This window comes from Lemur catta, chromosome 17 (assembly GCF_020740605.2).
Source record: "Lemur catta isolate mLemCat1 chromosome 17, mLemCat1.pri, whole genome shotgun sequence".
Lineage (NCBI taxonomy): Eukaryota > Metazoa > Chordata > Mammalia > Primates > Lemuridae > Lemur > Lemur catta.
Window position 1 is genome coordinate 46,529,023 of NC_059144.1, and position 15,775 is coordinate 46,544,797.

The window sequence follows — 15,775 nt, forward strand, 5'->3', positions numbered from 1 at the left end:
CACCAATGAACGCAGATCCTAATCGGCCGGGGCACCTTTCTGGCACACCAGGATTGGTCGTCACAAAAGCAGCTTCCTGCTCTGCCTCAAGCCCCCCAACACAGACAAGCCTCCCCTTCCAGCCAGGGGCACCACCGCCAAGGGAGGGCCAGCCCTGACCCAGATCCGTGGAGACAGGCCCCGGCCACCGGGCACACAGCCTGCTCTCTCCCTGTGTGCTCAGGGCTGCTGATGGCTAAGGTCTGCCAAGTGACAGCCTCGCTGCCCACAGCTGACGTCACCGGCCGCCTGCTGCATGCCACCCGAGAGACCATGTCCTCCCGCCTTCCCCGGGGCAGCCCAGGAGACAGGCACCAGCATTAACCCCAGTGGAGGAAGTGGGGGACCCAGGGTCTAATAACGTGCCTACGGGAAGTTAACTTGTTAATTCCGTGAACAAGTCGCAGAGCCATCTGGGGTCTGAGCCCAGACCCGAAGCCTTAACTGCCACCCAAGATGCTTTGGGAGAAATTTTTCAAAAACAGAACACAGGGAGAGGGGTGCTGGGACCAGGCAAATTTAGGAGAAGCCGTGCTGTGTAGGACACCACACTGGTGGGGACTCAGAACACACGTCTCACATAAAAGACGCTGAGAAGTCTTCAGAGGGGACAGCAGTTTAAATCGGAGCTTCCTCAAACTCAGAGGAGCCCCTGTGGACATCGTGGAGGAGAGAGGGTGTCCCTGAGTCTCTGGGTGTCTGCAGAAGAACAAAAGGAACAGATAAAACTCAGGCTTTTTTATTTTTACACGTTCCCAAGTAGGGGACCTAGACTGTCAAAAGAAGAGATCAGCAAACCTCCCTGAATGGCCAGATAGTGACTATTGTAGGCTTTGGCCATCGTGCGATCCGCGTCGAGACTACTCAACGGGGCACTGCGGAGTAACAGCAGCCGCAGACAATTTGTAAGTGAAGGAATGTGTTCCAATAAAACTTTATTTATAGACCCTGAAATTTGAATTTCATGTAATTTTCACACGTCAGGAACATTATTCTTCTTTTGATTATTTATCACCCTTTTTAAAACTGTAGAAACCATTCTTAGCTCACAGGCTGCACAAAAACAGGCAGCAGGCTGGAGTGGGCTGGGGTTGAAGCCAGCAGGTCTCCCTGCTTTAAGCAGCTTTTAAGCAGTAAGTAGCTTTTAGGCTACAGCGAGACGTGGAAAAATGCGGCTTCTCAGGCCGGGCGGGTGGCTCACGGCTGTAATCCTGGCACTCTGGGAGGCCGAGGCGGGGGGATCACTCAAGGTCAGGAGTTCAAGACCAGCCTGAGCAAGAATGAGACCCCGTCTCTACCAAAAAATAGAAATAAATTAGCCGGACAACTAAAAACATATAGAAAAAATTAGCCAGGCATGGTGGCACATGCCTGTAGTCCCAGCTACTGGGGAGGCTGAGGCAGGAGGATCGCTTAAGCCCAGGAGTCTGAGGTTGCTGTGAGCTAGGCTGACACCACGGCACTCACTCTAGCCCGAGCAACAGAACAAGACTCTGTCTCAAAAAAAAAAAAAAAATGTGGCTTCTCGGCTCAACCTCCTTCCCCAACCCTAGAATAAGTTACGTGCCAGGAGAGGGAATGAGGGAAGAGAGAGATCTGCCCTGTTTCCTCCTGGGGAATGTTGGAAGAGGAAAATAAGAGGGCCCTGTTCTAAATGTGTTGAATAATCTTTTAGCATCATTGGGCAAAAGGTTCAGTTAAGGTTCTAGTTCTGGGAGTCGTCGACGCCTGCTCTTTCGAGACTCCGGGGCATTTCAAACCCAGGCAGAGCGGTGCTCCCAGGAGAGGGCTCACGTTTTGATTGCAATCTGTGCTCCTTTCAACCGGAAAACAATCCATCCGACTAGAAATGCTGTTTTTCCCACTCCCCACCACGGGCCCATGGGTTTAAGCTAAGGCTCCCCAGTGAATTCCCAAGTTTGAGGAACATTACTCTAAACCAGTGGTTCTCCACTGAGGGCGACTCTGCCCACCAGGGGACAGTTAGCAATGTCATGACTTGGGGAGGGGCCAGGGATGCCGCTAAACACCCTGCAGTGCACAGGACAGCCCCCAACAGAGAGCCACCTGGTTTAAAAAGGCAGTAGTGCCCCGGCTGGGAAACGCTGCCCTAAACACACCTAAGGAAGGCACTTTCACGGTCCAGAGGCCCAGAGATTTCTGGGTGCCCTCGTCCCTCCCTCCCCGCCAGTATATTAAGACAATTAGAAGCTCAGGTTTGAGCAGGTATAAGGCAAGTAGCTTCATTTATTGTTTCCTCCTAGAGGAAATGACCAACCAGCGCCTCCATCCTATAAACATTTACTAGCCCTGGAAGGTTCCGAGGCCCCACTGCCATTTTTAAGGGCTTCTCTCTCTCTCAAGAAATCTTAGGTCAAGTCAGTCAGAAAATAGAACTTGAGAGGGGGCGACTGGCGGGTGGAGGAGGAGTTTACAAAGTTCAGGACCAAGAGGAAAATGGAAAGATCTAAAACAACTCCCCCACCCCCTCTCCCTTGCCCATAAACAAATGGCAGCTTTATATTGGGCACCTTACAAACGAGGCAGAGAGACTTTTAAAGGTCTCGGGGTACCGTCCTGTGGGTTTTTCATTTGTGTGCTGAGTCCCCATCATGTTAATGGGTCTGTAGATTGATTAGTTAGTGGCCTTGGGGCATGATACCCTGAACACATGCTCTGACTGGCTCTCCTGGCCCCCGACTTTGGGAAGAGCAGCACCCCAGAGCACCTCAAGTCTCAGCTCATGGGTGTCCGTGCACCCACAACTAAGAATTGACAAGAGTTAACATCATAGTTGCTTCCTGTTTTTTTTTTTTAATAAACTTTTTATTTTGGAATAACTTTAGGTTTACGAGAAAGTTGCAAAGTTACTGCAGAGAGTTCCCCTATACCCTTCGCCCAGTTTCCCCCATTGTGAACATCTTCTGTAAGCACGGGACATTTGACAAACTAAGAAATGAGCAGTGTGTACTAGGAAATAAACTCCAGATTATTTTCAGATTATGCCAATTTTTTCACCAATGTCCTTGTTCTGTTCCAAAATCCCATTCAGGCTACTACATTGTACTTTCTTTTGGTTTCTTATTAGTATTATTAAAAGAAAGAAACCTTGACAGGAACAAATAGAATTTATTTAAAACTTCTCCCCATTCCTGGCTCTTCTCTGCCTCCCCAGAGGCAATGTTACCCGGTAGGCAGTGAGTCCTTCCAGCCCACGTTTCCATGGTGTTACCACGATACCTATGAACCCACAAACAATAAATATGTAGTAGTATTTAGTGACCGTGTGTGTGTGTGTGTGTGTGTGTGTGTGTGTGTAACTGGCAAATGGTTACATCCTAAACATCTTTCTGCTACTTGCCTCCCCCAATTTGACATTGTTTTGAGTCTATGTTGACACACAAAAGAAGTCCAAGCATTTGAATGATTCTATTGCATGCCCTTCCTAGCTCTATGCCAGTTTATTTCTCCCATCCCCTGCTCATGGAGATTTAGACTGTCGGTGACTTTACCATACCGCAAACCATATGCAACAGGTGTTCTGGGACAGACGGTAAAGACAGCTTCTGTGGTTTTTTCTACATAGCATCTCAAGAAACCACTCTGGAAATACCAATCTCTAGCTGCCTCTGGATTTCCCCGTGGCTGGGGTGTGGGAGCATGCAGGGGCTTCCCACACCTGAGCACTCAAGGCCCTTTGCCCGATAATATTTTTAAGCCATGAAGACCGAGGAGAGGGGATTTATCAAAAGCAGGATGGTAACGAAAGGGAGAGGTGTATGCCAGCTCATTTTATCTTACTCATCAGAATATGTGACCACAGGTTGGGCACAGTGGCTCATGCCTGTAATCCTAGCACTCTGGGAGGCCAAGGGAGGAGGATCATTTGAGCTCAGGAGTTTGAGGTTGCTGTGAGCTAGGCTGAGCCATGGCACTCTAGCCAAAAAAAAAAAAAAAGAATATGTGACCACAAAGTCAAGGTCATGGGCTCAGCTTCTGTTTTTGTGGTCACAGGTCCAGGAGGAAAGAGGGGATGGCCCTTCCCAGCTGTGCAAGTTGGGCCCCTCCAGTTTCTTCCTCCCTACAATGAGAATGACACTACTTACCTTGCAGGATGCCGAGAGAATCCAATGAGGGGCCCGATAGGGATGGCCTTTATAAATCCATCACTGCTACAGAAAGATCTCGGCCCCTGCTTTGTCACTGTGATTCACTGCAGAGATGCATTTAGATGGTGAAGGAGTCTCTGGATTTAGTTTCTAGATTTGGCCATGCAAGATCCTGCCTGGACTAAGTAGTGCCTCTAAGGCCCAGGAGAACAAGCAGCTCTTCCATTGAGGGGAAAACCTCAAGGTGGGACAACGACCTACACCTTCTAGAGAAACGCCAGGAGTCGCCTCAGTAGCCAGGGCCAGAGTAAGGCTCCTTAATTAATCTCCAGGTAGTGAAGTAGACGAACGCTGAAGCTTGCCTTTGCTGAAAGACAAGCCTGAAAGAGGGGAGTCATTTTACAAGTGGGAACGGAAGGAAGTAGCTGTTCTTGTTGAACCATGTGAACAACTCAGTGAGTTGGAAGCTTCTAGAAACACTGGTCTCCAAATTGGGGCGCAAGCCCTTGGGGGAAGGCCAGAGGACCCACAGGAATTCACGAAAAAATATATTACAATTATAATTGTTAAGTAAATTCCAAGAATGATCGACATCATAGAAATCGACTAGCTAAGCTTCAACAAAAATCTCTGCATTATTGACAGGTGGCATTGAAACATGACCTTGTTTCAGCAACGCAGCCGGCAACTCACTGCTTCCATTTCTATCGTGGTATCTTGTGAGGTGTTCTTCACCAATGACAGCGTGGCAGTCATTAGTGCCACTTCCAGATTCTTTTGCCACTCTGCCTTCCTCAGCATGGGGTGGAATCATGGTCCCCTGCCCAGCCTGTGTCAGGTTTGGCCATGTGACTAGCTCCGACCAGTGAAATGTGAGCAGAAGCTCTTCCAGTAGAAAGTCGTTTCCAGCTAGAAATTTTAAAAGCCAGCGCGCAATTCACATTGTCTTTCCCTCCCTCTGGAAGGGTAATGCGAGTATCTTGGTGAATACAGTGACATTCTGGGGACCTGAGCCTCCCCTACGAACCCCACTCCCACCAATGTACAGAGCCCCCACCAACCCACGATGGACCTAGAACTTAACGCAAATGAAAAACAAACTTCTGTGATTTTAAACCACTGAGACTGTGGGGTTTTTTGTTACCACAAAATAACTTCATGTCTGCTGACCTGACCAGACAAAGGGTCAAAAATCATTAAAATTTGGGGCCAGACCTTGAGCTCAGTGATCTCTGTTAAACCATGATCTTGAAAAACATCAAAGAACATTCCACCACACTGCCAATTTTAGGGACAGCAAAGTTAATTAAATTTATATTGTCTGTTAATTAAAATTATGTTAACAATCAAAATTAAAATTGTATTAATAATGATTAGTTAACATTCATATTAATTGACAAACATTAAAATTTTGTGTTGTTTTTATTTTTAGTGCCTCCTACTTAAATTTCCATTTTCTTCTATGTTTCTAAAATATTAATACAAACTATCTTAACTACCCTGTAGTAGTTATACAACTTATTTCCATTTCGGGTGTGTACTCAAAAAATTACTAGTGGGAATTTAAGGACACTGCCTAGAATGTCTTCACACCACTCATGCAAACAAACAGCCAACATCTGAGCCTCTTCTACGCCATGAGAACTCTGCAAGGCAGCACACGAGCAGGAGAGTAAGAATGTCTGGAAAAAAAACAGGCAAGTGTCCTTTACCGAAGGCCAGAACACAAGCCATTGGAACCACAAAGAAACCCTGCAGCCTTTGCACGTGTATGTTAAGGGGTGCCGGGCAGATGAGCATTTGGACCTCCGTATGCTGACGATGGTCAGTGCTTAGCTTTTTTGTTTTTGTTTCTTTCCCCCAAACTACATGAAAACAAGAGAGAGGCTGGAATTACACGACGGTGCAGGCCTAAATCCGATGCTTAAAAGCATGCAAGTCCTCGATTTGGGAAACAGTGCAAGTTTTTATTCACAGCCAAATTTAATTAAGCCAGACAACAAAAGACTGAAACTTGAAAGCCACTCCCGGGAGATAAAGATGTGATAGAACATGTGACCTCAGAGATGCAGGGAAACTTAATACTCGGATTTTTCAAACAGCAGAGAAAGAGTTGAAGGGAACTTACGGGAAGCCTCGAGTGAGAAAGCCCACCCCTCGGTCTCAGACCCTGGAGACATTCTCTTTCGTCCCCTGGTCTCCAGAGGCTTCTAAACACACTGAATCCACACAGGGCTTCGTTGTCACAGTCTAACCCCAGCTGCGGGAGCCAAGGCAGCCTTGCACCTGCTCTCTAATAAAAAGTGGGAAAGTTGTGCAGTTCTGTTAATGAATGCTTTGGGCTTGTCACTCCCTTGAAGGGAAAGACAATTTGTACTTTGACTGTCTTTCAGAAAGGGGTGGAAAGAAATACTTTAGTAATATAATTTTTTAAATTAAACTTTTTATTTTGAAATGATTTTTTTATTTAAAGTGGCAAAGATAGTACAGAGAGTTCTTATATACCACTTTACTCATTTTAGTTTCCCAAGTAGTAAAGTTTTTAAATAACCATAGATGCTAAAAACAAGAGAGAGATTCAGTATTATCCCATTGGATGAGTGACCCGGTGAGTTTGGTGTGTTCATTCAAATCTCACTGGTCTCTGAGAGAGGAGGGAAGTACATCATACATGTACCTTGAGGCCATTCCTTGACCGCTTTAAAATAACATGTATGGCTTAATCTCAGCATTTTAAGATTAAGTACTTAAAAACTGAAATTTCAACTAACATACCAAAGTAAATCTTGATCTGGCCACCATTATAAAGGCAAAAGCTACCATTTATTGTGCACCAACTCCCAGTCAGATTCTGCACATGGGTGATAGGATTTCATCTTCTTCAGAATCTACAGAGGAGGGAATTGTTATCTGGCCTTTATAAAATGAGAAGACAAACTCAGAGATGTTAAGTAACTTGGCCAAGGTCACACAGCTAACATGCAATCATAGTGGAAACAGACACATGGGTTTAAGCTGTGTCTAAAGAGAGTCACTGTGGAAGCCGTTCCAATCTCCCTTGCCAAGTCACACCCACTGCTGTCACCAGGAACTTCCGTTACACGGCGATGAAGCCCCCCAACCCCCCACTCCATATATCACCCAGAATTAGCTGCAAAGTGTCAGGAAACTTGGCCAGGCAGCCCCAAGCATCAGTGAGGGCTGGAAGCCTTCACTGTGAAGCCCTTTATAGAAAGCCGCGGTTGGCAGCCCCCGCTCCTGCATGGGGACAAATTAACATTGGCATTCCAAACACAGGAAAGGAAGGAAATTGGAAACACAGTTTATACTTGGCCAGCCCTTTGAAATACTGTACCACGCTACCGACATCAATTAATGAAAAGCAGGGTTGTGTGAGAGGCTCTGGTTTGGAAATGCATTAACACACGTTAAACATGTTTGCACAGGAACCGGATTATAAGCACCCTGGCTCCAAAACAATAAAGCAATTACCCTAAAGCTGGTGCGCTCAGAGCTGTCATTAATTCAATCCACTCCACGCGGATCAGCAAAGGCTTTGCGCCGCTCCCCACACTGCCTCCGACACGGATGCTGAAAGGACGGCAGTGCACATGCTACTCTGAGCTTCACATAAGTAAGTGTCAAACTTCATGCACTCCTAATATCCCCCCAAATCATAAACACTTTACTTTGGAGAGGGGAAAAACACACAGCGGCAGCCCTGGTATTCACTGGCACTGCCATTTCACTTTGGGTTTGAGCAACTTTCTGCCGGGGAAAGTTAACTATGAACTATCTGTTCCACATTAAGAAATACCAAGTCACATTTTTGTCAAGTATTATTTGTCAAATGGCATTTGCTACAAAATCCGGGATTCAATCCCAGCTTGAACACACAGCTAATAGCAAAGGGCTCACATAACAGCCATGGTCGTGCGTGGGATCGTTCGCAGTGAGCGAACCCCCCCGCCTCTATAAACTGGTTCAGGAACTGGAAAGAAAGCATCTGGGGCTCCGGAAAAAATAAAGGACCATGCCTTGAGCTGTCCAGTACAAAGGACCCTGCGTGCTGGGAGAAGAGACTTGAAAACAACCCAAAAGCAAGTGCCCACTTCACAATTTCGCAAGAATGCTAAGAGAAAGGATTTTAGATGATGCGGGTGAATCTCACTATTTCTGACCTGCAATAGAAAGAATTGGCTCATGCTTGAAAGACCCGCATCCCCGGGCACTGCGTCTACAGCCATGCCCACCTGAGTTCTGGCATCCGGGGCCCAAGCAACAGACACCACTGATGTCTCCTGCCTGTTCCGTCATCTGCTGACGTCACCCGCTCGGCTCCACGTTGATCTGGGATCCATCAAGTCGGAGCAATTTGAGTGTGTAAAGCTCAATGTGTTATCATTTTCACCACAAATTAACAGTTTCTATGTAAATATTGGTATTTCCTCACCCCATGAAGGCGAAAGAAGGCAAAATGGCACCGCATTTGATTTAAACTAATTAAAAGCAGAGGGTTGTGCAATTCAATATATTGATTTTACCAGTGGGACTTAAATCTTGTATAATAAGTGTACACAGCTGCATGCTCTCCCACCACGACACTGTAAAGGCTAATCCTCACGTTCCTTCTGACAATAACATGACAGGTCCCACACATCCCTGCCTGTGCCCTAACCCCGGTGACACTGCCAAAGTGTATTAAGGCAAAGCATTGCAGCGGCATGCCAAAAAAACAGTGTGTCGACAGCCCCCAGCTAAGTCTAAAGAGTGAGTGTGAGAAACTTAACGTGGCCAGCAGCTTGGTGCAAAGCGCTCTCCATTCAAAATATTCAGCGGGTTAAATGGACGGGCAGGCCGGGAAAGGGCGGAGACGGGGCAGCTTCAGGACACTCCGATTCTTGCAATGGGCCAAATATGACCTTACCAAATGGGGGGGCATATTAAAGCGATAGGGGTGATCAATCAACTTAGATGGGACTCTCCCTGAAATGAAGTCATCACTTGTCTCCGAGTTCAGCGGACATGTGATATTCACTCACATCGCAGGCATGCTGGTGGTCAGGGGATCGAACGCCAGCTGTGTTTGTCTCAGCAAAGGCTCGACAGCCTACCAAGGCGAGGTGAGGCCCCAAACTGTAGCTCACCAGAGCGGCCTCTCTTCTCTCTGTGCATTCGAAGAATCATCCCCCTTGCTGCCCTGAAACCCATTTTTATCGGGGCCACCTTCCTTACCCCTTCCACGGGGCCCACTTCGCAACCAAATGACAACCTTGGAATAAAAACCAAAAATACCCACCCAAGCTGGCATTCAGTGCTCAGCCTTAACGTGCCTTGATTCCAGAAACACACAGAAGATCAAAAAAGTTCAAATCCGGGTCACACAGATCCTTGGGAAAAGAGGGGGAAAATCTTTGATTTATATAAGCAGGAAAATGAGGTTTAAAAGAAGTGATTTTGAAAGGGTTACTAAAAACACAGCTGTTGGTGCACTCCTATAGTGAAGGCGCTCTGCAGAAAGAAAGAAAGACAGAAAGGGGGGAGGCTGTGTGACATCTATATTAACCTTTGGCTGCTTACCAGTGAGGGCCGGCGCTCCGAGTGCTGGAATGTGGAACAGCCCCTTCCAAATTTTAACACAAGCCAGGTTACAGCTGCAAATGCCTGCAGTCCACGCTCCCTTCTTGAAGCACTCCCTGAAGGAAATTTTTAAACTGTAACAGAATCTTTTTCTAATACTCTACAGTGGTAGGGCCTGCTCTTAAGGGGCAAAGGGAGAGAGCTTAATGCCAAACACTTGTCAACAAAAAGGACAGGCAGATGGCATGAAGCAAAAACCAAACTGCGTAGCCTTCTCCCCACTCTTCGGCGACGTTAACAAAAGCCACCTTTATACGCTGACTGCAGTAATGATAGGTTTCCGACTTTCCCTTTTTTTTTAAATTTAGTTTTGAAGATTAAGCAAATTTCATTCCTTCATAACCTGGACCAGAGATAAACAGGAGTCACACTGCCCTAGCACCAGCCAGCTTCTTTAGAAGATTCTGGACAGACCTGTGCTGGGTTTCTCCAAAGAAAGGAGGGTGAGGGCCACTGCTAGGTTCAGTCTGCCGAATCGCCACTGCCACTGCCTGGGGACTACTTAAGAGAGGGTAGCCTGTTTTGAATTCCAAAATTAAGTCTACACAGAGGAGTCAGGGGCTTGTAATGCAAACCAGTTTACAAATCTTGCCATTGAACTTAAGGGGCCCAGGCTGGGAAGATGTGAGTCTCACGCAGGCAGCTCAACTCACATTGCACGGGGCTTTATTGTACAGGCTGGGCTTTGTCACAAGGTGCAGGCTGAAGTCCTCGTTCCCAGCACCTGGTTTTGTCGTAAATTCCCCTCTAGTTTCCCCTCTAGTTAAGATCCTGCTCAGCCTGGCAAAAAACTTGAATTCCAAGGAGAACAACTTATAGGAACAAAAACCAGTTTGGCTGCAGACAGAAGGAAGAATAAATGCACCAGGTCTGCAAAACCCTTCAGAATTCAGGTAGGGGTTCCCCACGCACGCACGCACGCACGCACGCCTGCAGGACTGCAGAGGTATGCAGTGCAGTGGGGAGAGGGCGGCAGAGGAAGACAGCATCCCCTCAAGATCCCCATCAAGGGTCCCCAAAAGTCTCCCCATAATAACAAATAATGGTTTGATATGTGCAAGTGATACTTTCTCACTCTTAGGCAAAGTGTGAGAATAAACTTGCCTTCAGAAAACTTTGACTGTTACAGATCAACATGTTCTGCAATCCAAGGAAAAATAATGTACCTTCTCAGAAAACTCAGCACCCCCAACAAGCCTCCTACAGGAACCCCCCATCCCTCTCCAAACCCACTGCCACTCCCAAGTCCCTCCTATGGAGAAATTCCAAGTCACAGCAGAATAGAAGGGACAGGCTGTTTATTCCTGTGCTGTTGCTGAGCAGAAATTAAAGGCCAACCTTAAAAGCATCTACAGGAAGCGTCTCGCCAAACTGCAGTCCAGGTCTTCACCTAACTAATTACCTCGAGTTTAGAGAAGAGAAAGAAAGAAAACAAGGTCAGTGTGCTATGTTAAAAGCCACTCTGCCATCTAATTTGGAGTGATGTTCCCGAAAGCTGGACCTGAGAAAGTCAGGGTCCCACAAAGCCCAAAGCCAGCCCGACTGATTAAGAGGCTCAGACAAGCCGGTCTTTGTCCTTTCAAGATGAAAGAAATGGATTGAAAGGTGTGTGTACAGCCAGAGGAGGAAAACCACCCAGCTGTGGCCTTCCCAAACAAGCCCCAGCTTGCTTCCACTGCCATGGGGGGAGCAAACAGCCTGCCCCAAAGTTCCAGAGTCACCCAGTTAGTAACCTGGTCCTTCGTGGGCTGTGGGCAGCCCCCGGGGCTGGCCATACTACTGGCCACAAGCATCAGGGTACTTTTTGCACTGGGTTTGCAGAGCCTTCTACAGAAGCCAGGGATTACAAATACCTTTTTAATGACCCCAGCCAGGCTCTGAAGGCAGCCTCTGGAACCTGCTGCATTCAGCAGGAGTCCTGAGTACCCAACAGAACGGAAGATGCCATAAATCCCCCAGCAGAGAAAGGACCCTGGTTAACCCCAGGCTTGGGGAGGGCTACAGAGCACTGTGTTCACTAATTATTTTACGTGTATGTACTTGGAATTTTTGTTTAATTTTTGGCATAGGCAATAAATACACATTGTAAAAGAAAAAAAAATCACACAGACAGAAGTGCAGACAATGAAAAATCAAACCCCAGCTCCCAGTCCTTAAGTCCCAACTATGCCCCACCGCCCCCACCAGCAAGATCTCTTTCCAGTTCCTGGTGTCTTTTTCCAGTAGGACACGGATGACACACAAGCACACGTGGAACCGTACTCATCTGCACCTTACCTGTTCCCACCTCATACATCCTGGAGATGGTTCTAAATCAGGACATATGGAGCTGCCTCGTTCCTAACTGGCTGCTTAGTATAATTTAAACTTTCCTGAAGTTATTTGGGCATCTAAACCTCCCACCCCTTGCTTGCTGAAGCTTGTTTCACTATTTGAATTTGGTTATTATTAAGTACAGACAATGGCCTCCCGGGAACTCCAGGGACCTTATCTGGAGCGGGAAGCTTTAAGGCGGATCTGCGCTCCCTCGCGCCCCCCATCCGTGCCCCAGGTGCCCAGCGTGGGGCTTCAGGATCATTATTTCCATGTTGACACAGCTCCCGTGGGCGTGAGTTTGCTGTCCTGACTTGGTTCGGGTTTTCGCAGCAAGCTACACAAGCAGAATGAAAGCGGCTCAGGAAACAGCGCTATCGGGCGTGTTATCTCGGAAACCAAATATTTGATCATCAGCCCCACAGCGCGCTGCCGGGGGTTAGTTTGAGCAAGTCTGGTGAATGTGCGCGCATAGACCGAGGCGGAGCCGCCGGCCCCTGTAGCAGTCCCAGCCTCGCCTCCCGGGTTCGTTTCGGCTCCACTTGCAAACAGGGTCCCCCAGCTGCCCCCACATGCGTCTGCCCGGAGATCCGCGCCACCCAATCGCCAAAACCCGTGGTTTGCGCGCCACACGTGATAAACGCTGAAAATGGATTCTGCTGGCCCGGGACCTATCATTAAATATTTAAAATAGAAAACTCGCAATGGCAACGTTTCTTCCCCAGCTCCAGCCGAGTGAGAGGGGCGCCCGGCGGCCGCGAAAGAGGGCCCCCACGGTACTCGGAGCGCGCAGCACGTTAAGGCGGGCGCGCCGCGAGGGGACAGGTAGGGCTTCCCAGGGCGGAGAAGGGAGTGCGACGCCCGCGATGCCAGGGCCAGGCAGGGCTGAGAGGGGCCCAGGAAGGGCGGGAAGGCAGCTTGGCCGAGAAGGGCTCTTTAAATCCAGGTAGCGCGGGCCGCGCCGGCTCGGGACAGCTCACATGACCGAGCCCTGCGCTTTGAACTGAGCCGCGACCGGGCGGGCGCCTCCGGCCCCAGAGATGCGGCCAACGGCACAACAAGGAAGGGACTTTGGATAGGTCTCTCCCTCCCAATAACTCCCACAGCCAGCAGCGCTTCACCCGCCCCACCTAGGGTCGCACACGGCTTGGGGTCCACTAGGGCCAGGGGTGAGAGATCCTCCGGTATGCCCTGAGGTTTTGCAAACGGCCGGGACTGGAAAGCTGGGCAGGCTGGATGTTAGCAGCGCAGCAGCCCCCTCCCTGTCCCAAAGCACCCCCTGACGGAGACGCGCACCCCCATTCCTGCCCTTACTCACCGAGGTTGACGAAGCTCATGACCATGTCGGCGTCGGTGAGGAAGTGGCTATCTTGCAGACTGGCCAGAGGGGGGCCCTGGGTGCTGAAGACGGCCTTGTAGGGGTAGGAGAAGCCCTGGCCGTCGGGCCCGCCGCCCTCCTCCACCGCCATGGCATTGTACAGGTCCAGCATGAACATGGGCGCCGAGTTGTGCTTGCCCTGGAGGTGGGGGCGCGGGCGGTGGGGCAAGCCCAAGATGGAGAGGATCTCACGCTGCATCTCCCGCCGCTCCTGGCTGCGGAGGCGCCGGTGGATGAAGCTCGAGTGCACCTCGTTGTCCAGGCTGAAGTCGGCCAGGGCGGAGCGCAGGAGGAACAGGGGCGCCCAGAGCGCCACGAAGCTGTGCGGCGCCGCGGCGCGCAGCGAGCGCACGTGCATCGCGCCGGCTCTACGCGCGACCCGGGCTCCGGGCTCCCGGCGGCGGGGCCCGCGCCGCCCCAGGTGGCAGACGGGGGCAGGCAGCCGTCCAGGCCGCTCGGTCACTTGCTGCAGACGGGCCCCGCTGCGCCCGCGCCAGACATGGCCCCTCCCCGGCCGGCTGCGCTCTGCCCCGACCCCCGCCCCTTGTTCGGCGCTGGCCGGGGGCCCCTTGCCCCGCACTCGCCCGGGCGCACCGCAGGGCTTGGAAACCAGCTCCAGCGAGCGAGCAGGCGAGCGAGGAGGCGGGCGCGGGTGGGAGGAGCAGCCAGCAAACCTAGAAGTCCAGAGAGCGAGCGCCGAGGAGTCAGCGAGGCGGCGGGCGGGCGAGCGCTCCTTCCTCCCGCTGCTCTGGCGCTCTCGCCCGGGAGCAGCGGCGACCCACCCCCTTCCAACCTCGGGTGCGGAGAGCGGGGGCCCTGATCGCTCTCCCAGCCCTGCGCGCCCTGGATCGCACGAGAGGCCGCCTCGGAAGCCCCAGAGTGGTACGCGCTGGGCTGGGAGGAGGAGGAGGAGGAGGAGGACGAGGAGGAGGAGGAGGAGAGGAGGACGGGCTTCCAGGGGCCCCTCCCGCGCCGGCGGCCTCCCACCTGCCCTCGGCCCCGCCCTCCCCCCAGCTGTGCCCAATGGGTTCATTCATTCCTTCTAGTGCGCTCGACAAATATTTACCGAGTGCCCACGGGGTGCCCAGCGCCGGGCCGGACGCCGCGGGGACGTGGAGGCAGGAATCCGAGCCCACCCTGCGCTCTCGGGACTCGCAGTCCGGACCAGGACGGAGACCCGAGCAGGACAGCCGGGGTTCGGGCTGCGGTGGGAAAAGCTTGGGGGAGCGCGGAGGAAGCGTCCGGGTAGCAGAAGCTTCCCGGAGGCGGTGGCCCTTGAGCCCGCCTTGTCCCTCTGTCCCTCTTCTGTTGCTCCAGCCACGCTGAGCCCTCCAGGCTTCCCCGAACCTGCCTCTACCTTGTCTTCGCACTTGCCGTTCCCTGCCCCGCTCCCTTCCTCCCTCGCCTGCACCAGATGCCGTTTCGCCTCTCAGAGACCTTCCCAGACCAGCCACGCTAAGGCCGGTCGCTGCTTCTCCTCAATCCCACGCACACTTGTTTAATTTTCTTTAATTTCTCTTACTGCCTGCAGTTCCTGTTTGAGCTGTTCCGCGCCGTCTCCCCCGCTGGAAACCGAGCGCCCGAGGGCCCAGGCCAGCGACCTCCTGGAACCCAGCGCCCGGCAGCCGCTGTGGCTGCACAATCTACATTTGTAGAATGAATAAGTGAACTTTGTGTGAGCTGGGAAGTTCTTCCCCACCTCCTCCTCTCTGAGGCCCCCCCCCCCCGCCTCCCAGACTAGCCACTGCGCACCATTGTCTGCCCTTCCCTGCGGTCCCCACCTGGCAGTGCCCAGGGAGCCCACGCTGTCTTCGCAACTGGTTCCCTGCCAGGGTCTGTGCCTGAGACGTCACCCTTCAGCCATCCCATAAATGATACTGAGTCCCCCACTCTGTCACAGGGAGGCCCCAGACACCTCAGAACCCGCCCATCTCCTCTGCCAGCCTGGGACCTTATGCCAATTACTGCTTCTTGGAGCCTCAGTTTCCTCATCTGTAAAAATGGGAGCAAAATAACCCCTCACCCAGAGCAGCAATGAGTGCAGAGGGGTAAAAGTTCAGCCCTGTCTCCCTCTTCTCCTGGGGCTGGGACAGAGGGAGGCTCCCCAGAGGGAGTTTGGAATGAGCAGAGAAGGGCGCGTTTTGGGGACTCTGGCTAAACCTCCGGTGGGGGCTGCTCCTCCCTGGAGCAGGAGGGCTGGGGAGCAGAATCTCACCTTCTGCAGATTTCTGGAGCAGAGGCCTCCCTTGAAGGCTTCTGGACAAGATGGCACCCTGAGGGGCCACACGGTGAGACG

The 15,775-nt window shown here is 51.2% G+C and overlaps 1 protein-coding gene across 1 annotated transcript in view; it reads right to left on the minus strand.

Moving 5' to 3' along the window:
- The window catches only part of BMP7 (bone morphogenetic protein 7), a 76,795-nt gene extending 62,441 nt beyond the window's left edge, over positions 1–14,354 (minus strand). Inside the window, exon 1 of the mRNA XM_045528465.1 lies at positions 13,420–14,354. Coding sequence (XP_045384421.1) covers positions 13,420–13,837 — 418 coding nt within the window. The 5' untranslated portion in view covers positions 13,838–14,354. The remainder of the gene's footprint in view (positions 1–13,419) is intronic.
- Positions 14,355–15,775: the final 1,421 nt, after the last annotated feature.